Source organism: Pan paniscus, chromosome 23 (genome assembly GCF_029289425.2).
Source record: "Pan paniscus chromosome 23, NHGRI_mPanPan1-v2.0_pri, whole genome shotgun sequence".
In the NCBI taxonomy this organism is placed as follows: Eukaryota; Metazoa; Chordata; class Mammalia; order Primates; family Hominidae; genus Pan; species Pan paniscus.
Window position 1 is genome coordinate 48,104,776 of NC_085927.1, and position 24,046 is coordinate 48,128,821.

A 24,046-nucleotide genomic window follows, 5' to 3' on the forward strand; every position below is an offset into this window, starting at 1 on the left:
CATGACCCTTCTACCACATGAGGACACAGGGAGAAGGCACCGTCTCTGAGCCAAAAAGTGAGCCTTCTCCACACACTGAATCTGCCAGCACCTTGATCTTGGACTTCCCAGCCTCCAGAACTGTGAGGAAGGAGGCAGTCGATTTATGGGATTTTGTCATAGTGGCTCAAGAAGACTAAGGCAGGAGCCTGGCTGCACCCTCTACCCAAGCCCTGATGGGGCGGCCCTTTCAGTACAGCCACCTGCTGACAGGCTGGTCAGTGCCATCCAGCAAACACCTCTACCCAAATCACCAACTCTGGCAATAACCTGCAATGCAACCAGAGAAACACCCGACAATTTTAAAAGATGCAAAGTGCAGTATGTAGGCACTGAGGAAAGAGCCTGGCTGGAGTGTGAGCACCAGCTCCCCCGCCAACCAGCCACGTGGGTTCCCTGCTCCAAAAATGAGCTCGGAGAATGAACGAACACCAACCCCGACCATCTCGGTCTGAACCCAGAGGTCAACCTAGATGATCTCATGGTCCCTTCCAAATTCGCAAGCTGGTATTCAAGTCAGAATATCCTGACACCAACGGAGGTTTCCCTGGGCCTTCCTGGGTGCGGCGGCCTGCAGCCTGGCCCCGCGATGCAGAGGATCCTGCGCCCGCTGTCTGTCTGCACTGCCCGCCTGCACCCCGGCTCCTCACCAACGGCCGCAGCATCTCCGCCACCATGTCGGCTCTTAGCTGTAAGTGTGCACCCTAGGAGAGCCCTGTACATTTCTATTTTCCCACATATACATGATCTCTTAACACACCAATCGAGACACAAATCGAGACTAAAACTCAAAACTGGAGAAGGCGTCTATATAAAGAAACTCAAAACTGGAGAAGGCGTCTATATAAAGAAATTCAAAACTGGAGAAGGCGTCTGTATAAAGACTGGTGGCAAGCTTTGAAAAAGAGACACAGTGACAGGTCCAAGAATAGCTCCTGTAAGTATGGTTGCAAAACTGAAAACCAGTGCCAGAAATATTTCTTGAAAAAGACTGGGGTTGTAAATCATCATCTTTGTCTATCATCCCAAATTAAATGAATAAACATGGGGAATTGTGGGGCCAAAGGAAGTACAAATACGCTCAAATCTTCACCTTCCGAGCAAGGTGCGGGGGGATGTCGAAGGCTGTTTTGTTCATGACTAAGGGCGGTGTTGAGAAACCCCCAGCTTGGACTCCCAGGCAGAGGGGCAACCCCAGAGAGCAGACCCGAGCCAGGGCTGGGATGTGGGTGAAGGCTGCAGGCCAGCTTCCTCCTGCGGCTCTGCCCACTCACGTGCCCATGCCCACTTGGCATTCAGGGCCCCTTCACGTTCTTCATATAGGTCGTTTATTTCACAAGAGGAAATGCACCCAGAGATGTGAGTGACTTACCCCCCAAATCAGAGCCAGGACTCAAGGCCAGGTCCTATCAACACGTTGTCTCCTCACCTCCTACAAAGTGGGGGGACCTAGCTGAGCCACCCCTCCTGCTCCAGAGCCTCCTAACAAGACATGGCCATGCCCTTCCTCCCATAGCCTCCAGACTCTTCTAGCAGGAGGGGAGGCAGGTCCCCCAGGGTGGAGGAGAAGCCACCATGGCTGGGAGTGTTTCTGCAGCCTAACCCATGCTGGCCACGTTTCTGCACCGGGGCCAATTCATAAACAACTTATTTTACTCTTGGGCAACCCCGGTGGTTTACAAAGCATTTCCCCAAACATTATCTCATGTATTTTCTCAAGGCAACTTTGAAGAAAGTAACATTATCTCCATCTTAGAGATGAGGAAAACGATGCAGAACTTGGTTTTACAGCCACCCAGGGTGGCAACAATTCAAGGGTTTTCATAATTCCCCAAAATACTTAAAGCTATATTCTGGCTCATAGACGCATGGTCCCCAATACCCAAGAAAGCAGGTGCAGGCAGCTGCTTGAAGGCCCAGAGCTCGCCTTGCTCCCTGGACCCAAGGCAGCAGACGGAGACTGTCAAACGTACTCCCAAGCCAGTGACCACAAGGCCAGACTCTGCAAACTGTTCACAGTGTGTTGGGGCTGGGGCAGGGTGGGCACTGGGTTCTGACCCTTTCACACTCTGTACAGGCACTGACCGGGAAGCTGCCTGCCCAGGTCCCACAGGCAAGCAGGACGTTCACCTGGCACAGCCTGTGGACCTTGGGGAAGCAGGGGCAATGCCATCTGGTGCAGCCTCTTTACTCCCGTGGGGAAAGGGGTGGGGAAGGACTCCATCCATGTCTCTCCTTTTCCAATGCAGTCCATGCAAACAGATGAGGCTCAGAATTCCAGCTGCTCTGGCAGGACCAGATCCAGATGATTTTTTTTTTTTTTTTTTTTTTTTTTTTGAGACAGAGTCTTGCTCTGTTGCTCAGGCTGGAGTGCAATGACATGATCACAGCTCACTGCAGCCTTGACCTCCCTAGACCCGAGTGATCCTCCCACCTCAGTCTCCCAAGCAGCTGGGACCACAGGCATGTGCCACCATGTCCAACAAAATTTTTTTTTTTTTTGAGACAGAGCTTCACTCTGTTGCCCAGACTGGAGTACAGTGGCGTGACCTTAGCTCACTACAACCTCTGCCTCCTGGGGTCAAGCCATCCTCCCACCTCAGCCTCCCAAGTAGCTGGGACTACAGGCATGAGCCACCATGCCCAGCTAATTTTTGTATTTTTTTGGAGAGATGGGGTTTTACCATGTTACTCACGCTGGTCTCGAGCTCCTGGGCTCAAGCGATCCTCCCATCTTGGCCTCCCAAGGTGCTGGGATTACAGGCGAGAGCCACCACAACTGTCTCCCATTATTTCCCTAATTGACCAAGTGTTAAACTTCTGCCAGGAACATGACAGAGGGCCCTGATGGAAGATGCTGAAATCATCTTTCTAACAAGTCCTGAGGCCTCTGGACTCCATGCCAGGCACCGGCAGACCCAGCCTCAGCCTTTAAGGTGCTCCAAGCCGCTCTTCATGCCTTCTCTATGCCACAGGCAGGAGTGACCTGGAGGCCTCTTCCCCTTGCACTGCTGAGGTTGAGTGTCCAGCACTACAGGAGCCTAGAGCAAGCATCGGGCTTGGGCAGGCTGGGGAGGGGGTCAGAGAAGGCTTCCATGTGGTGGGGACATAACCAGGCTTCTGCTGTGAGTCACCCTACAGGACTCCCACTAGACTCCACCACGTGTAACCTGCGCAGGTACTTCTCTCGGAGCCTCAGTTTCTTCATTATAATATTTCAGGGGAATTACATAATTAACAAGGGACAGTTCTAGGTTATAGAAGTCCCATTAATAAATGGAGAAAGGGCCCAGCAAGGTGCCTCACGCCTGTAATCCTAGCACTTTGGGAGGCCGAGGTGGGTGGATCACGAGGTCAGGAGATCGAGACCAACCTGGCTAACATGGTGAAACCCCATCTCTACTAAAAATACAAAAAATTAGCCGGGCATGGTGGCGGGCGCCTGTAGTCCCAGCTACTGGGGTGGCTGAGGCAGGAGAATGGCGTGAACCCGGGAGGCAGAGCTTGCAGTGAGCCGAGATCGCCCCACTCCCGCCTGGGTGACAGAGCCAGACTCCGTCTCAAAAATAAGTAAATAAATAAATAAAAATAATAATGGGAGCCGCAGTGGCTCAGGCCGGTTGCCCTGGCACTCGGGGAGGTGAGGCTACACATTCGAGGCTAACCTGGTCAACATTGATTAAAAAATAATAATAATAAAACAACATTGGTTGGGTGCGGTGGCAAAGACCTGTAATCTCAGCACTTTGGGAGGCCAAGGTGGGTGGATCACTTGAGGCCAGGAGTTCGAGACCAGCCAGGGCAACATAGCGAAACCCTGTCTCTACTAAAAATACAAAAATTAGCCAGACGTAGTGGCATGTGCCTGTAATCCCCAGCTACTTGGGAGGCTGAGGCGGGAGAATCACTTGAACCTGGGAGGTGGAGGTTGCAGTGAGCTAAGATCACACCACTGCACTCCAGCCTGGGCAACAGAGCAAGACTCCATCTCAAAAATAAATAAATAAATAATAAAAAACCTTAACATAAACCCTTACACATATACAAAAATTAATTCAAAATAAATCACACATTTAAATGTAAAATGTAAAACTCTAAACCTTTCAGAAGACAGGAGAAAATATTTGAAACCTAGAGATGGCCAAGTGTTCTTAGACTTGACACCAAAAGCATGATCCATAAAAGGAAAAAAATCGATAAACTGCAATATAAGAAAAGTAAAAACTTATGCACTATGAATAAACAAGCCACAGAGTGGAAGAATATATTTGCAAGTCACAGATCTGGTAAATGACTAGCACTGGGAATGTATGAAGAATGCTCAAAAAGCTCCATGGGCCAGGCGCGGTGGCTCACACCTGTAATCCCAGCACTTTGGGAGGCCAAGGTGGGCGGATCACCTGAGGTCAGGAGTTTGAGATCAGCCTGGCCAACATGGTGAAACCCTGTCTCCACTAAAAATAAAAAAATTAGCCAGGCGTGGTGGCTGGCGCCTGTAATCCCAGCTGCTCAGGAGGCTGAGGCAGCAGAATCGCTTGAACCAGGAAGGCAGAGGTTGCAGTGAGCCAAGATCGTGCCATTGCACTCCAGCCCTTAGGGGACAGAGCAAGACTCTTGTCTCCAAAAAAAAAAAAAAAAAAAAGCACCATGGTAAAAAGAAAACCAAACAATCCCACTTGAAAATAGGCAAAATACATGAACAGATATCTCAGTAAAGAAGAGATACACAGCAAATAAGTACATGACGCAGTGGCTCATGCCTGTAATCCCAAAACTTTGAGGGGCTGAGGCAGGTGGATCACTTGAGGCCACGAATTCAAGACCAGTCTGGCCAACATGGCGAAACCCTGTCTCTACTAAAAATACAAAAATTAGCCGGGTATGGTGGTACATGTCTGTAATCCCAGCTACTCGGGAGGCTGAGGCAGAACAATCGCTTGAACCCGGGAGGTGGAGGTTGCAGTGAGCTGAGATCACACCACCACACTCCAGCCTGGGCGACAGAGCAAGACTCTATCTCCAAAACAAACAAACAGGCAAACAAAACAAAAGTTAAACATCATTAGCCATTAAGGAAATGCAAACTGAAAAACTGAAAACACCTTCACGTCCCATACCTGGGTACCAAAAAATATATATCATATACCTATAAAATAAAAAATACTGACAATATCAAATGCTGGCAAGGATGCAGAGAAACCTGATCTCCCACACATTGCTGGTGGGAAGATGAAATGGTGCAGCCACCATGGAAAACAACTTTGGCACTTTCTTTTTTTTTTTTTTTTTGAGACAGAGCCTTGCTCTGTCACCCAGGCTGGAGTGCACTGGCACCATCTTGGCTCACTGCAACCTCTACCTCCCGGTTTCAAGCAATTCTCTGCCTCTGTCTCCTGAGTAGCTGGGATTACAGGTGCCCGCCACCACGGCCAGCTAATTTTATTTATTTATTTATTTATTTGAGATGGAGTCTCACTCTGTCGCCCCAGGCTGGAGGGGCAGTAGCACGATCCTGGCTCACTGCAACCTCCACCTCCCTGGTTCAAGCTATTCTCCTGCCTCAGCCTCCTGAGTAGGTGGGATTACAGGCGCGTGTCACCATGCCCAGCTAATTTTTGTATTTTTAGTAGAGACGGGGTTTCATCATGTTGGTCAGGCTGATCTTGAACTCCTGACCTTGTGATCCACCCACCTCAGCCTCCCAGAGTGCTGGGATTACAGGCGTGAGCCACCGCACCCGGCCTCATGGCCGGCTAATTTTTTTCGTATTTTTAGTAGTGACAGGGTTTCACCATCTTGGCCAGGCTGGTCTTGAACTCCTGACCTTGTGATCCGCCCGCCTCAGCCTCCCAGAGTGCTGGGATTACAGGCGTGAGCCACCATGCCTGGCCCCGGCAGTTTCTTATAAAACTAACATGCATTTACTACACAACCCAGTAATCACTGTGGACATTTATTCTACAGGAATGCAAACGTATATTCACACAAAAGCCTGTACACAAATGTTCACGGCAGCCGTATCTGTAATCATCAAAATCTGGAAAGAACCCATGTACTTCAACAGGCAAAAAGTTAAACAAACTCTGGTACATCCAGACCATGGAATAGTACCCAGCAAGAAAAAAGAACAAATTACTGATACACACAAGTGATCTGGATGGATCTCAGGGGTGTTACATTTTGTGAAACCAGCCAATCTCAAAAGGTCACATCCTGCATGATCCATTTATGTAACATGCTCAAAATGACAAAGCTATAAAGATGGAGCATGGTGTAGTAGTTGGCAGAGGACAGTGACGATGATGGGTGGGGGTGTGCAATTTTAAAGGGGTACCAGGGGAGTTCCTTCCAGGTGATGAAACAGTTTGTATCTTGATAGTGGTAGTGGTTACATGAATCTACATGTGATAAAATTGAAGAGAACTACACATACACCCTACATGAAAATGCAGAAAACTGAATAAGGTCTGTACTTCAGTTAATAGTACTGTTGGGCTGGGCACGGTGGCTCATGCCTGTAATCCCAGCACTTTGGGAGTCCAAGGCGGGTGGATCATCTGAGGTCGGGAGTTTGAGAACAGCTTGACCAACATGAAGAAACCCCGTCTCTACTAAAAATACAAAAATTAGCCCAGGGGACCTTTTTTTTTTTGGATTTGGAGTCTCACTCTGTCACCCAGGCTGGAGTGCAGTGGTGCGATCTTCAACTCACTGTAACCTCTGCCTCCCGGGTTCAAGCAATTCTCCTGCCTCAGCCTCCCAAGTAGCTGGGATTACAGGCACCCACCACCATGCCTGGCTAATTTTTGTATTTTTAGTAGAGACAGGGTTTCACCTTATTGGCCAGGGTGGTCTCTTGGACAGGGTGGTATCAAACTCCTGACCTCGTGATCCTCCCACCTCGGCCTCCCAAAGTGCTGGGATTACAGGCGTGAGCCACCATGCCCAGCCAACAATTCTTATTGATTGCTTTTCTACAAGATAACCAATAAATCTCTGATACAAACTGAGTCCCTCCCCATCTTACTACACATTTCATAGAAAAATCTGTTGTTCTGCTATCTAAAGCTTTTTATTATGGAAAATTTCAAACATACAAAACTGGAACAAATAGTGTAATGAATTTTTCCACCTCTCCATCACTGAGCTTTAACGGTTAGCAACACTGCGCAATCTTGTTGCATCTTTCCCTGTCCCCCAGATGTAATGTTAAATACTTCGGTGTGCATCTGTACTTGATAAAGACTTTTTAAACTTTCTATTTTGAAATAATCGTAGGTTCACAGGAAATTGCAAAAATAGAATCTAGGGTCCTGTATGCCCTTCACCCAGCTTCCTCAACGGGTGACGTCTAGTCTAGCTGTAGTACAGTATCAAAGCCCGGAAGTGGACATTAATAGTTTTTTTTTTTTTTTTTTTTTGAGATAGAGTTTCGCTCTTGTTGCCCAGGCTGGAGTGCAATGGCGCGATCTCGACTCACGGCAATCTCCACCTCCAGAATTCAAGCGATTCTCCTGCCTCAGCCTCCCAAGTAGCTGGGATTACTGGCATGCACCAAAACAATATGTCTGTCACTGATTTTAAAAAGAAAAAAAAAATTCTCTCATAGCTGAACTCCTAAAAAGCTACGTAACAGAATTTTCTAGTCCATTAAAAATTTTCCAAAGCATTTTAGTGGGTTTTGGACTCACTTGTTAAGAATTTTAAAATAAAATACCTTCCATTTCGTTTACAAAAACGTGACTGGCATCAGGGAGGATGGAAATGTACCAGCCAAATTTCAACAAATCCTTTGCATACTCAGTGGACGGGATGGAAAAATGAGTAACCCGATTTAGAAAGAAAGCCAAGGATGCGTCTGCTCCATGTGCAGCTTCCTGTCCCAGACAGGATCTTTTGCAGGGAAAGCAGCCATTAAAACCCAGTCTCTAAACAAGCGGAACGTGAAGCCAGCCAGACCTTCCAAACCCTCTCTCACTGAGCACAAAAGCGCACGTCCCAAAAAATGACCCCGTGTATGAACCCAGGAGGTTTCTGTACCATCAACAAAGTAAAAATTTTCTTTATTACATCTTTAGCTTGGCCTTTGGTTTCTGTTTTTGGTGTAGGTTTTATTACGTACACACTGAAACAGTAAAGTAATATACATGTATACTTATTGTAACATACACTTATAATTACATCAATATCCACATATTGGGGGTGCATGTTCAAGAGGTTTTGTTCTGGTTTCTTTTTTACTGATAGGGCTGTGTGATCCAAGGAAGTTTGGAGAGCAGTGCTATAGGGATGGGCAAAGGCCCAAGGCTTCCTAATGGCTGCTGCTATTCCCCTCTCCTCTGCAATCTCTCTGCCTCTCTGTCCTTCCCCAGACAAGGCCCCCTGGCTCAGTTCCAGGCTGCAGATCAGACAGAAAACAAATTCAAGGACCCCCACCTCCCCCACATACAGCCTACCTGCCAGTGAGTGCAGTCTCCACACCTGTCTCTCATTCACACGCCACCCAGCAGGCGGCAAAGAGGCCAGGCCACGCAGTCTGCACTTTGTCCCAGGCTCTGAGACAGGGAACTGAGTTGGAACCTCAGCATTATCACCTGAGCTGGGCGTGAGGCAGGTGACTGGACCTCTCTGACTGTGTTTCTTAGGGAGAAAAGTCCAGGTGCACTGTCCTGTAGCTAAGGCTTTTGGACTAAATGGGTTTAAGAATTTAGAATTTTTCCAAATTTTTTTTTTTTTTTTTTAGACTAAGTCTCACTCTGTCACCCAGACTGGAGTACAGAGGAACAATCTCGGCTCACTGCAACCTCCGCCTCCCAGGTTCAAGCGATTCTCCTGCCTCAGCCTTCCTAGTAGCTGGGATTACAGGCATAAGCCACATGCCCGGCTAATTTTTGTATTTTTAGTAGAGACAGAGTTTCACCATATTGGCCAGGCTGGTCTGGAACTCCTGACCTCAAGTGATCCACCCACCTCAGCCTCCCAAAGCTCTGGGATTATAGGCATGAGCCACCGTACCCAGCCGAATTTTTCAGATTTTAGAAAGGATTATGCTGCTAGACACAGTGACACTCCTGGAAGGGTGGGTGCAACACCCCAAAAGCAAACATATAGTACTTTCATAGGAAAACATACTGTTAGCCACCCTAAGGAAGATAGTTTTAAAGGCCATAATTAGTATCACATCAATTCAGGTCAGATTTTTGCAGCAGAAATTAGTCTGCTGCAGACTTAGAAGAACCTTTGGGATTTCTGAGCGTTCTGAATTCTAGAACAGCAGAGAAGGGGATGTGGGCCTGGACCGTCTTCCAGAACTGTAGGGAGGCTGATGAGGAAGCAGATATCCAGTGTGGTTTATTTCTATGTTTATTTTCAACTGTAATGGTATCCCTCCTCCCAACCTGAAATCCACTGAGAATGTGGCAGGAGCTGGCCGTGGGACCCAAAGTCTCACTTCTCCCAAGACTGCCCCACCTCCCTCCTCTTCCAGGAAAGACGTCTTCCGGCTGGCCCCCCATCAGAGACATCCTTTCTCAGATAAGCTACGCAGCTATGTCGTCACTGAACTTGGCCACCTGCCTTGGAGTTTATTTCAGGAGCATCCCACCATCTCACCCAGATTCTATCGTCAGAGTCATTTTAACTCATGTTTGAGGGACACCTTACTGCTGCTATCCCCTTCGCCTGTGGATTTTATTATGTGCTGTGTGGTAGGCTGAAGAATAATCCCCCAAAGATGTTGACATCCTAACCCCCAGAGCCTGTGAACATGCTACCTTACATGGCAAAAGGGACTTTGCAGAAGTGACTGAATTAAGGGTCCTGAAATAAGAGATTATCCTGGATAACCTGGGTGGGCCCATGTCATCACAAGGGTCCTCGTAGGAGGAAGGCAGGAGGTAGAGAGCGAGAAGAGGGCAGCGTGACAAAGGAAGCAGAGACAGGAAAGTGGAAGCTGCTACGCTGCTGCCCTTGCAGATGGCGAAAGGGGCCACAAGCCACAGATGCAGGTGGTTTCTAGGAGCTGGAAGAGGCAGGGAAATAATTCTCCCCCAGAGCCTCCAGAAGGAGTACGGCCCTGCCAACACCTCGATTTTAGTCCAGTGAAACACATTCTGGACCTCTGACCTCCAAAACTGTGAGATAATTAATGTGTGCGCATGCGTTTTATTGGTTTTTCTTATTGTAAGTAATCTATACTTTGTGTTTGTTTTGTTTTTGAGAGGGAGTCTCACTCTGTGGCCCAGGCTGGAGTGCAGTGGTGCGATCTCGGCTCACTGCAACCTCTGCCTCCTGGGTTCAAGCGATTCTCCCACCTCAGCCTCCAGAGTAGCTGGGGTTACAGGCACGTGCCACCACGCCTGGCTTTTTTTTTTTTTTTTTTTGAGACGGAGTCTCACTCTGACACCCAGGCTGGAGTGCAGTGGCGCGATCTTGGCTCACTGCAACCTCCGCCTCCCAGTAACTGGGACTACAGGCGCGTGCCACCACGCCCTGCTAATTTTGTATTCTTAGTAGAGACAGGCTTTCACCATATTGGTCAGGCTGGTCTTGAACTCCTGACCTCGTGTTCCGCCCACCTTGTCCTCCCAAAGTTCTGGGATTACAGGCATGATCCACCACACCCGGCCAAATGCCTGGCTAATTTTTTATATTTTTGGTAGAGACAGGGTTTCATCATGTTGGCCAGGCTGGTCTCGAACTCCTGACCTCAAGTCATCCACCCACCTCAGCCTCCCAAAGTGCTGGGATTACAGATGTGAGCCACCGCACCCGACCTAATTTGTGTTTTAAGTCACTAAGTTTCTGGTAATTTGTTGCAGCAGCAAGCAGCTTGCAGATGCAAAACAGAGGTTTGAAGGGCTGACATCATTTGCCCACAATCACCTGACAAATGGTTCTTCCGACTGCCACTGCCATGCTGTGAAATCCGCAGAACTCTGGAGCCTGACCACCTAGACCTGACCTCCAGCTTTGCCACTGGCTAGCTTTGTGTCTGTGAGCAAGTTACACAACCTCTCCTTGCCTTAGCTTCCTCATCTATAAAATGGGGAAGCAGCCATACCTGCCTCTGAGAGCGAGGGACGGAATAATGAGTGAACGCAGACAGCACTGAGAAGGTCTGGCACCATGTGATGTCAGCTGCCATTGCTCTCCCACTTCCTCCTTCGGCCAGCCTGGGATTTCATGCTCCCAATAGTCTCTGGGATCCAGGTTCTGTTGCTGGGTATTTGCTCTCTTTAAATCTTCTGAGGTCACATTTTCATTCATTAGTTTCAGATCCAAACCCTTTAGAGCTGCAGCCACGAAGTGCTCACTCAGGCGGTTGCCACCCACGGGCCAAGCTAAACTGGCAACCCGTTCACATATATATCCTTGGAATATTCATGCAGCCTGGGAGGGCTTTTGTTCTCTTATTTAATATAGATGGAGAACCTTCCATCTTACCATAACTCGCTGGTTGGGGTCAGACTCGAGCACTGTTCATCTGAACTGACCGCTCTGCTCCCACTCCAGCCGCCTGGGAATGACAACGGGAATGACAGCCGGCCCTCCTGCCTTTGGGGGTTGCCTGTGCTCTCTGAGCTTCTGGGCAGCTGCATTGTGGGGGGAGGCTGATCCACATCAGAGCAGGTCAGCAACCCACAGCCTGGCCCTTCTCCAGAGGAGATTAGAGGGAAAGAGCGGCCACTAGCCAGGCACTTCTGCCTGGTGAGCCTTTTGAAAAGGATCACATGCCCTCACAAGGGGTCAGGGGTCCACAGCTCTCCTTCCGTCTCCCCTTCAATCAACACAAACAAGCTGAGGCCGCTCTAGCGGCTCCACATTTCTCCCCCTTCTCCTGGGCCAAGTTCCCAGGAATCTCTCAACCAGGAAAGCAAAATCATCCAATCATGTACATATCTGTCACTTGGGTGGGGGTGCAGAAATAAAGGGGAACAACAAAGAAATCCAAAGTCCCTCAGCAAGGGCTTACTCAATTCAGCCTTGTAATTAGGTCCTTTCCTTTAGTACATACCAGTCCTAATTTTGATGATCTCAGTTTTCTCTCAAATTGAGAACAATGGACCAACGCTCAGCCTCTTTAGCTGGATTGTTGAGCCCCTCTACATGTGACCACCTTTCCAGCCAGCTAAAATCCCACTGGGCACTGAGCGGATAGGTCCCCTGCAGATTCAGCATCCTGCACCCCAACAATGCTACCACCCCATGGGAGCAGGCTGTCTAAGCCAGGATCCCTGTACCTGCTCCGTCCCTGTAAGCAAGAAGCCTGGCTCCAGCCAGGACACCCCAGATTTCTCATACCAACCTGAATTTCATTCATGCAAACACATTCTGAGTCAGGTAAGCCATCAACCCACCCTGGGTGTATACCCAGCAAAGAGCGCACACGCGCCCCCAAAGACAAGAATGAATTTCACCGAAGAGGCTGGACATAACCCAATGTCTGTCCACAGGAGAATGAATAAATAGTGGTATATTTGGTGAACTCCTACGCAGCAGAGAAAAAAACCAAAGGGCCACTACAGGCAACCTGGATGATCTGACAATGCTGCGGGAAGGCAGCCAGACACCGAGGAGTCCGTTCTGTACACTCCGTGTGTGGGAGGCCCAAATAGGCAGCGGCAGGCACCACGCGAAAGTGCCAAGGTGTGAGTGGTGACTACCGGCGAAGAGCGAGTGGCCAGGAGGGGGCCCCAGGGAGCTTCCTTGGGTGCAGGAACCATTGCGTGGCTTGATCTGGGCAGTTTACACAGAAGCCAGGGAGGTCAGAAGGCAGTGCAGAAGTGGAAACTAAGCTGGCCCTTGAAAGTCAGACAGGACCTGGGCACGTGGAGACTGCTTTGGACGGAAAGGCAGGCAAAGGGAACTATATGAGCAAAGGCACGGCGGTGGGGAGTTAAGAGGGCAGACAGAGGAAGGGGTGACAGGCCAAGTGCGGCTCAAGAAGAGGCCCAGTAAAGAGGGCCTGGGATGCCCAGTGCTGAGTTAAACTGTATCTTTCTGTCAGTGGGGAAGCCCCCAAAGGTTTCAGAAATCATGATGTGAGCCAATCGGAGCAAGGGTTGAAAATGACAAAGTCAGCCAACAGCAGTGTGTCCAAGGGGCCCAGAGAGCGGCTCCATCTCTCCAAGGCCGGGACAGGGGGTCGTATTTACCAAGCAACACCCAAGCCCTCACACTCGGCCCCTTTGTGAGAACCAAGCACATATTTTTTGATTAGTGGTCTGGGGCCTGAGTGAGGCTCCTGTACTTGAGAAGTAGCCAGAACCTTGACCTTCCTACACTGGGCAGGAGGCAAGGTTACAGTCCTTATGTTTTTAATTTATTTTATTTTATTATTTGAGACAGAGTCTCGCTCTGTAGCTCAGGCTGGAGTACAATGGCATGATCTTGGCTCACTGTAAACTCGGCCTCCAGGGTTCATGTGATTCTCCTGCCTCAGCCTCTAGAGCAGCTGGGATTACAGGCACGTACCACCATGTCTGGCTAATTTGTGTATTTTTAGTGGAGATGGGGTTTCATCATGTTGGCCAGGCTGGTCTCGAACCCCTGACCTCAAGTGATCCTCCAACATCAGCCTCCCAAACTGCTGGGATTACAGGCGTGAGCCACCACACCTGGCCCATTTTAATTTCTTGGAAAGGCCTACATTCACCTGCTTCAGCAATCAAAAGGTACATGGGATCTCCAGCAAACAAGCAATCTCCCATGACCAGCACCCCCTCCAGAGGCATCACAATCACCGACTTGCGGTGTCTGCCCAGAGACCCCCTGGGCATAGAAAAGCAAAGACACTTTTGATTCTCTTCCCTTTTACACTGATGGCAGCTCCGAGACACACCACCCAGACCTGCTTCTTCCCTTGGCAATCCACCTTGCTGATCAATCCGGCACAGTGCATTGAGCGTCCATCTTATGTATTATGGCCACGCGGTATCCCATGTTTGGACGGGCCACGGTTTGTTCGTGGCCCCCTGCGAATGAACATTTAAGCTGCCTCCAATCTTTTGCTATTAAAAATAAGGCAACAATGACTAACCTTGCAAATAAATCATTTTTCACACGTGTTAACCCATCCGTAGAATAAATTCTGGGAGGCAGAGCTGCCGGTGAAAGTGTAGAAACATCTGTAATTTTGGAAAATATTACCAGAGAGGCACAGTACATTTAAATTGTTCATCCAAGAAATGAGCCTCAATGTTGGGGGAAATATAGAAAATATGTAGGTTTTTGTTTGTTTTTTGAGATGGAGTCTCGCTCTGTCTCCCAGGCTGAAGTGCGGCGATGCAATCTCAGCTCACTGCAACCTTCACCTCCCAAGTTCAAGCGATTCTTCTGCCTCAGCCTCCCGAGTAGCTGGGATTACAGGTGCGTGTCACCACGCTGGGCTAATTTTTGTATTTTTAGTAGAGATGAGGTTTCACCATGTTGGCCAGGCTGGTCTCGACCTCCTGACCTCAAGTTACCTGCCCACCTCGGCCTCCCAAAGTGCTGGGATTACAGGCGTGAGCCACCGCGACCAGCCAATACATAGTTTAAAGTTGTCCAAGTGAAGAAACGGTAGAGAAAGGCTGTTTTCAACAAATGGAGCTCTGGGTAGGGAGACGGTGCTGAACCCACACCGGCCCCAACTCACTTGGTGCTCTGGTCCACACGCTTGCATTTCCCAGCTGTCAGTAAAAGGCTAGGCCCACTTGGCCCCTTGACCCTTCTCAGGGCTCTGATGTCCTGGTCTCAGGGCAGGTGGAAGTGTGAACGGTGACCTGAGCCACTATGACAAGCAGCCATAATTAGTCTCCCCAGGCGCCCATGAAGAGGAGCAGGCAGGCCAGGCGGGAGGGGGTGGGGGTGCAGAGCCCAAGAGGGCCAAGTGCTTCCAGTCTAGCCATTCCAAATGAGTGGTGAGCACCTCTTGCCACATCCCCTGCACAAGCTGCAGGGGACACCACAGCCATGCAAGACCACTCCCACTCCATGACATTCACTCAACTGGCTCTGCTCCTGGGTCCATCACAGATCTGTTATGTAACTCCTGTGCCCAACAGCCATCACCACCTAAGCATCAAGCCAGGGAACTGAGGAGATGGAGGCGGGTCTCTGGAAGGCACACCGAGTATCAAGTCAGGACAGCCAACTCTATGTAGAAGCAGGGCAGGCCTTTCTCCCACTTCCACAAATCTGGCCCAACTACTGCAAACTGGGAATAGAAGGAAAAGTCTTCTGCCCCCAGCCGAGTAGGAGATACCTCTTAGCAAACCAAAGGCAGCGTTTGAGAGAAAGAACCCTTGTCAACCTCATCTCCCAGCCCAAGCCGTGCTCCCACTGACTGAGACGGCCAGGCACTCCAGTAAATCAAATCATACTTACATGCTCTGAGGTTACTGCTATTAAAATTATCTAACCTACGCATCCTGCATCTACCTTTCTTCTCAAAGCAAATATGTATTGTTTTGGAAAATCTAGATTTTCCCACATCCTATTTAAACTCCATTGACAAATCTGTGTATAGATGCACTTTCTCCTCCTGGAGATGAGGCTAGGACCCCACATGCTCTGGGAAGTGGTCATGAGACCTCTGCTCCTTGAGTTACCTGCCTGTCTCATTCCTCTGTGTGTGCTCAAGGTGGTCCCACTCCCTGCAAAGACCTCCTGCACTTCACCTGCCAATCTACACTGTCCACTGAGCCTCAGCCCAACTACCCTTGCTCCAGAGAGCACCGGCTCCTCAGCTCACCCCCAGGCAGAGCCGACTGCTGCCTCCCGGAACCCCCATGGTTTTAACCTGAAGCTTTATTCACGTGCTTTCCAGGTCTAAGCAGCAATCCAATACACTGGCCTTCCCAGTGTGGCTGCAAGCTCTCCAAGGGCAGGTCTGTGTTGGGGGTAGCTACTCAGCAGGAAGGGCCCAGGACTCAAAACCAGAAAACCTGGGTGCTTCCTCCCCCAGCATCTTAGGCAATTCACCCCTCTGAGCCTCAGTCTCTCCATCTATAAAATAGGTGCAATAATTTCAAGGTTTCAGGGCAGTTAAAAGGATTACATAAAACCATATATTTGAAATATAACTTGCAAAGCCCCACAAATTCCAATGAGAATATTAATATAACTAGCATGTTAATATTAATTAATATCCTCACACATACCCTTCACCAACATCTATCATTGTGCCTCGCAGGCACCCAAACTGACTGCTGATGGGATCCCAGATTCACTGCTCACTCTGCATGAAACAAAAACCACAGGCGCTAGAGGTGGGGACCAGGAGGCTCTGCCAGTAGCTACAGCGGCGCCATGGGGTTAGTTATTTTCTCTTGGAGCTTTTCGGTAAATGGGGAACAGCCCTGCTGGGTGGAGTGGAGGTTCTCAGCCACTTGCCAGCAGGACAGGCCCCATTCTGGGTGCAGGCAGTCCACAGGGGTTGGAGCAGAAGATAAATAAAGGTACCAAGCTCCACACACGTCCCTTGGAGTAGGGGGGCTGTCTGATCTGAAAATCCCTTTGAGGGTAACAGAGGCAGTAACTTCCGGAGGTCTCACTGTACCCCCTCTGTTGGGGAGAGGGACCATCTAGGACTGCCCATGACCCACAGGTAAAGGGTCTGTGGATCCTGGCTTCCCAGAGAGGAGGCTGGAGTCTTCAGGAGATCACCAAGCATTTTAAGTTGGGAAAGAAGCAACAGGCACACGTGCTTCCACGTTTCTCCTTCCGTCTTCATGGTCATGTGACCTGCCCTATCTCCAAACCACAACCTTGGGAGCTAAAGGCATTCAAATCAAGGACTTCACCAGAGCCTGTGAGGTGGGCAGACAGGGTACGAATAGCGCCCCTTGCCTTAGCAGGAGTGAAGCTCAAAGAGGGCAAGTGGCTTGCCCAAGGTCACAGCTGGGTTTCCTGACTCAATCCAGTGCCCTGTTCACCACTGCTGCAACGGTGCCGTCCAGCTAAAAAAAGGCTGAAGACCTCATCTTTCCTGCAGAGAATTTGAAACAAAGCGCAAGAGCTGTTTTAGAACTTCTCTGATTCTTTTCTATCTATAGCTACCTTTCAAATGCTATGGGTAAATGTTTATAACCCGGTGTTAAGTAAACAATGAGATAACGTGTGTTGATGCCTAGAAAGAACATCTGCCCAAACCTGAACCATGATTATTTCTTGATTTGGAAATTTGGGGTAATTTTTATTCTTATCCTCAATCTTTCCTGTGCTTCAAGTTTACTATCAACAAGTACGGCTGGGTGCGGTGGCTCACGCCTGTAATCCCAGCACTTTGGGAGGCCGAGGCGGGTGGATCAAGAGGTCAGAAGATCGAGACCATCCTGGCTAACACGGTGAAATCCCGCCTCTACTAAAAATACAAAAAATTAGCCGGGCGCCGTGGCAGGTGCCTGTACTCCCAGCTACTCGGGAGGCTGAGGCAGGAGAATGGCTTGAACCCGGGAAGCAGAGCTTGCAGTGAGCCGAAATCGCGCCACTGCACTGTCTGCCTGGGCGACAGAGCAAAACTCTGTCTCAAAAAAAAAAAAACAAGTACTACTTCTAATCTCAGAGAAGCCTATTGTTTTTCAAAGGTACAAGACTGAGATCAACGTGGCAAACTTTTCACCAAATATTCACTTAGTGGGATGTGACTTTGTAAAACATGGTTGAGCTGGAAGTGACGCAGGTTCAGCACAAAGGCTTTCTGGGTGGATCTTCCCCTGTGGTTTCCACCCCAGAGAAGGAAAAGGAGGTGTCCACCAAGCTTCCTGTCTCCCATCACAGGCCTAAGACCTCCCACACCAGCCAGCCAGACTCAAGGCTGTTTAGTGAGCACCACCGGCTCCTGGAATAACCAATCCTGTTCCAACCATCCCTAATATCTTTTTTTTTTTTTTTTTTGAGATGGAGTTTCGCTGTCACCCAGGCTGGAGTGCAATGGCGTAGTCTCAGCTCACTGCAACCTCCGCCTCCCAGGTTCAGGCAATTCTCCTGCCTCAGCCTCCCAAGTAGCTGGGATTACAGGCACATGCCACCACACCTGGCTGATTTTTGTATTTTTAGTAGAGATGGGGTTTCACCATGTTGGCCAGGCTGGTCTCCAATTCCTGAGCTCAAGTGATCTGCCCACCTCGGCCTCCCAAAGTACTGGGATTACAGGTGTGAGCCACCGCACCTAGCCATATCCGTCATTTTTCAAGAATAATTATAGCTTTATCCTGAGTGGCAGTGCCACAAACCCATCCAACCATTCATTTGTTTAGTCAAAAACCACTTCACTACCTACTGTGTACATTTCGCCAGACACTGAGCCATGATTAACCTAAGACTAGAAAAGTCACCAACCAGAAGCCACGCACCATCCTTCTACGCCATACCCAAGCATAGGGCTTCAGCCACCCTAAAACAGCAGCAAATAGACACGTGAACAAATGCTACCTGGGTGTCCGCCTAATTCCAGCTGTCAGCCACCTCTGCATTTAGATTTATCCTCTCCAGTGCTGAGGACAAGCAGTTTGGGAATGAGTGCCCGGTAAGAATGCTGGCGGAGGCTGGGCAGAGTGGCTCACGCCTGTAATCCCAACACTTTGGGAGGCCAAGGCGGGCAGATCACAAGGTCAGGAGTTCGAGACCAGCTTGGCTAACATGGTGAAACCCCATCTCTACTAAAAATACAAAAATTAGCCAGGCATGATAGTGGGTGCCTGTAATCCCCGCTACTTGGGAGGCTGAGGCACGAGAATCACCCGGGAGGCGGAGGTTGCAGTGAGCCGAGATCCTGCCACTGCACTCCAGCCTGGGCAACAGAGGGAGACCCTGTCTCAAAAAAAAAAAAGAAAGAAAGAAAAAAGAATTCTGGCAGACTCAGACGCACTGTTAGTACCTGCACCACATTAGTACCTGCTTTTCCACAGAGACGGAGGCGAAGGGGAGGGAATGATGAGAAAATCTACAACTTGGGTGACCCTTCAATTCTTCTCTCTGTGGCCGCCTCCCACTCTACCTCTTCCCGTTTCTGTCCTCTCTGAGGCTGAGGAGATGGCATTCAGCAAACATTTATTTCAGGTCTACTAAGTGCTGAGACTTAGTATCAAACAACTCCATAGACATGAACTCAGACCTCTGCTTTGCATGTGCTCTTCCTTCTACCTGGAGCCCACTTCTTCCTCCACCTTAATACACATCACCTCACTAGACAAGTGCCCGCCCAGGCGACAATGGCCTAAGGTTCCCTAAGAGCCCCCAGGACAATCATAATTGCTGTGTGTCTGATTTCACTCTCCCCAGCTGCACTCGGCTCCTGAGGGCGGCTCCCCGCAAACAGCCTGGCACACAGGCCTGCGATGCCTCCTTCTCAAATAAATGAATGGGCCTGTAAGGTCATAATAAAAGCATGTCCTGTGTGCCAGGTACCGTGCTGAGCTCCATCAGACATTGGTCAGGCCAGCCACGTGACAGCCACACTGTTATTCCTCCCATCTTACAGATGAAGGAAAGTGAATCATTTGCCCCCTATTTTTAAACAGCAGGAATGAGAACCTGGTAAGCATCTTGCCCAAGGCCACAGGGCTAATAAGCGCACAGATTTAAACTGCATCTCCCAATTCTCTCTCTGGGTCACCAGAACTGCATTACCTCCCTCTCTCCCTCCCCCTCCCGTGCTCCTAGTGACCATTTCTTTTTAAGACGGAGTCTTGTTCTATCACCCACCAGACTGGAGTGTAGTGGCACTATCTCAGCTCACTGTAACCTCCGCCTCCCGGATTAAAGCAATTCTCCTGCCTTAGCCTCCCAAGTAGCTGGGACTATAGGCGTGTGCCACCATGCCTGGCAAATTTTTTTTAGTAGAGACGGGGTTTCACTGTGTTGGCCAGGCTGGTCTCAAATTCCTGACCTCAGGCGACCTGCCCACCTCAGCCTCCCAAAGCTTGGATTACAGGCATGAGCCACCACGCCCAGCCTAAGACTCTGTCTTAAAAGAAAAAAAAGTTCCAGCTGACCAGGCATGGTGGTTCACACCTATAATCTCAGCGCTTTAGAAGGCCAAGGTGGAAGGATCTCCTGGGCCCAGGAGGTAGAAGCTGCAGCAAGCTACGATAGCACCACTGCATGCCAAGCTGGGCAACAGAGCGAGACTCCATCTCAAAAAACAAAAAAAGTTCCAGCTCAGAGAAGCCAGTTCCCAGCAGGCAAGGGGTCAGCAGCGGGGCAGACACCGTTACAACAGTGGGCTCCAGAACCTGCCCTGAGTCACACAGGGTCTTCAAGACCAAAAGCTGCTAGAAGACAACAAGAGAGAGGCGGCGGGGTCTAAAAGCGATGCCAGGGGCTGTAGGAAAGCCAACGGAACAAAGGCCTGGTCTTCCAGAAGTTCTCTGCAGGAATGAAGGAGGGATGAGAAGAGATGGTAATACTGCCCCATAACACATGGCTGAGCATGTCACATCCTTTCAGAAACTTTCAAGGCCTCCCTGTTGACATCAGGATCAAGTTCAAACTCCTTGGCGGGGCCTCCAAAGGTCTTCAGGACACAGACCCAACACAGTCACAGGCAGTTCAAGCCTCTGCGTCTGAGAGGTGAGGCAGCTCAGACCTCCACATCTGCCCGGAGTTCCCTCTACCTGGAACGCCCTCCTTCTCCTTCATAGGTGGAGCACCCCTCGTCCTTCAGGGCCAAGACAACTTCCAGCACCCCAGGGTTATGGGGGAGGAGCATGGGCTCTGAGGTCAGACCTACTGGTTCAAAACTCAGCTGTTCCACTCTCTGCTGCCTCCCCTACAAAATGCAGACAGTGACAGCCCCCACCACACTGGGTGGTAGGAAAATTAAATACAGTAATTCATGAAAGCGCTTTGAACTGTGCCTGGCACACAGTAAGTGCTCAATAAACGGACTGTTGTTCCTATTGTCCTCTGGGCCCCTTTAGGGCCCTCTGTTTCCACCACAAGTAGGGCACTGTCTTGCACATATTTGTTACACATTGGGCTCCCTCTGCCAACCACCTTTTAGAGGGCTGCCCAGGCACAGTGCAGGGTAGCATGGTCTTCGGTGAGTGCTTACTACCCGGGGCTGCAGGGCCTGGGGCAGACCCCACACAGAGCTCTCCCAGGGGCCCAGCTATTGGCCTTCCAGAACTCCCACACCAAATCCCCAGTCTAAAGGCCCAGAGCTGTGACTCGTTTTCAAAACAATAAAAAGCTGTACCCTGCCTTGCCGGGGCTGTTTCCACTCCAGGGAATTTACAGAGAGAAAATGAGCACAGCAGGGACTGGAAATAGCTCTGAGCCCTTCTCAGGGTGAGGGCCTGGGCAGGCCAGCCAGAGACCAGGAGCAAAACCTCTAAGACAGAGAGGGAGCAAACGGCCTCCGGACAGAAGCCCCTGCTCACAGAACTCGGCCAATAGGAAAGAACTAGGACAAGTGGCTCATTCACCCTTCTGCCTCGAAGCTCTTCTTTCTACTTGGTTGGAGAAATTCAGAAGGGGCTCTTTGAATAACCCACCACCACCGTGGGTGCAACAAATAAGACATCCAGAATCCCAACGACTGCACAAATGCTTCTGGGGGAATTCACAGCGCCTTCTCCACCCACATTAGCTATTGGAGCCTCATATCCAGATCGGGGTCACTAAATCAGTGTCCATCTTCACAGCACTGGGAGCCCCTAGAAGGCAGGCACCAGGTCCCATTGATCATCAGACCGCTATGCCCCAGCATAGTGCCTGGCACATAGTAGATGCTCAGTAAGTTGCAAGACAAGATCTGGCAGCAAGAGAGAGGTCCTGGTTCAAGGATGATTCCATCCAGGCTTGCCACGTATCGTGGAGAAGAACGTCGTGAATTCCCTCTGGGCCTCAGTTTACCGCATCTGCAAATAGGGACAACTGTTCCTTACTCACACAGCTGCTGTGCAAATTACACAGGAAAATATATGTGGAAAGCAGAAAAGCCTCAGATGAACGTCAGTCATCCTTCAGGCTTCAGCTCAACCGTCTCCTTATGAGGGAGTCTTTCCTGCGGCCACGATCCCCCTCCCCGGGAACTGAACCTGCCTCTGTACTCCTTCTACTCCTTTGTTTGGTATTTTTCACATCATCGTGATCACCTGTTTCCAAATCTGATTCCCCCATGCTTGAGAGCTCCTTGATGGCTTGGGCATCAAATGTTTGTGTCCAGGTGGGCACACATACCTGGCTGCTGGGGCTCTCCCACCCCAGCGTCCCACGTCCCAACTCTGATACGCACAGCACCCTAGGCAAGGTTCAGAGGTGCAGAGCCTAGGGGTTCTACCAAGGAAGCTAAATAGGTAGATGGAAAGGGACACCGTAGGCATAACCTGTCAACGAAGTCACACCTCTGAGACCTGCGCTGCCTCTGCAGGTGCAGGTGAGCTTGTTTGCCTGGCTGACTCTGCAGCGCAGGGCCTCCAGGGCACAGATTGCTGCTTCTTTCCTTACAAAAGCACCAGCAGTCAGATAAATAATACATGGCCTTCACCTCACCACAGGTATCAGGCATGCAAATACCTGCTTTGCCCCAAAATGCCCTGGAAAGGAGGGAGGAGTAAAACGTCTGGCCTTATACAACACCTCCAGAGGGGATATGTATTGGGAATCCATGCCCAACCCCCAGCATAACTGCCTTGCCTTGGCCTGGAGCCACCCAGCACTGGAGGTAAGTGGATCCAAGCGAGGTACCAAGGGTGTGCCCAGGAGGAAATGTACAATTCACGGGAAGGATACAGACACCCAAAACCAGTCTCCACGGTCCCTTTGGAGGCAAACATCTTTCGAGCCCCAGGTCCCAGTCGATCCCCTTCCAAACCTGCGGACCTGTGTGGCGGGCGTGTACACCCTCCACTCACGACGCAGCCCCGAAAGCCCCCCGCCGACCACCCTCCCAGGTCACTGCCACCCGCACAGGGAACGGACGCCTCCCCCACTCACTCGGCCGTGCCAGTCGCCAGCACACCCACCCGGGAGCACACAATCCCTCTTGCAAAGCGCCTTGGTCCATCCGCCTCCCTCTCCCGGGGCCGCCCCCCGGACAGGTCCGATTACACTCCAGGCGCTGCCCCCGCCACGTTGGCGTGGAAAGGGAGCGGGCACACCCACGGGCGACCTCGCGGGCCGGAGAGGAGGCACGGGTGGGGAGACGGATGCCCCCTCCCTCCGCGGCCGCACCGGCCTCCGTAGTGCCCTCCCCGCCCGGGAGCCGGCGGCCGAAGCCGGGCGTCCCTCGCGCGGGCCTCTCCGAAACAAGCAACCCCCCGCGCTCGGGAGTCGCAGCTCCCCCTTGGGGCTCCCGGGCGAGGCCGGCCAGGCGGGATACCTCAGGAGCCCATGGTGGTGGCGGCGTCTGCGGACGATGCGCGGCAGCCGGACTCTGCGGGCGGGGCGGGCGGCGCCGCAGCCCCGGAGTCTCCGCCGCCGCCGGCGCGTCCCGGGCCCAGTGGAGTGCAGCCGCGGCGCGCATGCGCTCTGGGCTCGCCGCCGGGGAGGGCGGGGCGGCGGACGCGGCTGAGATCACTGCCTGGGCCTTAAAGGGGCCGCGCCCCGAACCCCAGCCCGCCGCCCCGCGGGTTGGGGCGCGACCCGGGTTCTCTTGCCACTCACAAAACCAGCTACGACCGGCCCCCAACCCCGAGAGCTTTCTGGGCTGCGATCTCTGCCCCTGACCCTCGCTGGTGCTTCACTTCTTTTAACCCTAATTTCCTCCATTTGAGCCTGTTTTGAAGATGAAACGAAATACAATGGCTATTTGTTGAGTGAAGGCTGCGTGTGGAATTGTGGAATGAACGTGGACCGAGTGTTGTGTGCAATTAGGCCAGATGAAATGGCAAAGCACTGAAAGAGGCCTTTTTTTCCCCACTCCACTTAGCAGCGATTCTTTCTTGCCCCATCTGGCTCTAGGCTGCCGAACTAGCAAAAGTCTTCAGATAGGGTTCAAGCCGCCTAGTCCATTTCTGTTTGCTGGTCCAGACATCACCTAGGTTAACTGAACAAGATAAAATGCAATTAAGTTCTG

General features: G+C 50.7%; 1 protein-coding gene across 10 annotated transcripts in view; it reads right to left on the reverse strand.

The window, feature by feature from the left end:
• TMEM184B (transmembrane protein 184B) overlaps positions 1-23,512 on the reverse strand; it is a 56,176-nt gene extending 32,664 nt beyond the window's left edge. For 4 of the 10 annotated variants that reach the window (XM_063603301.1, XM_034948886.2, XM_055105704.2 and 1 more), the window contains exon 1: positions 23,351-23,512. Coding sequence is in view for 4 of the 10 variants with exons in the window: in XM_063603300.1 (XP_063459370.1) it covers positions 23,351-23,494 (144 nt within the window). In the remaining 6 variants the exon portion in view is untranslated. Of the gene's footprint in view, positions 1-22,965; positions 23,242-23,350 lie in introns of those variants that run through there. The other 6 variants (XM_063603300.1, XM_055105703.2, XM_055105702.2 and 3 more) reach the window with 4 other exon arrangements.
• Between the last annotated feature and the right edge of the window lie 534 nt (positions 23,513-24,046).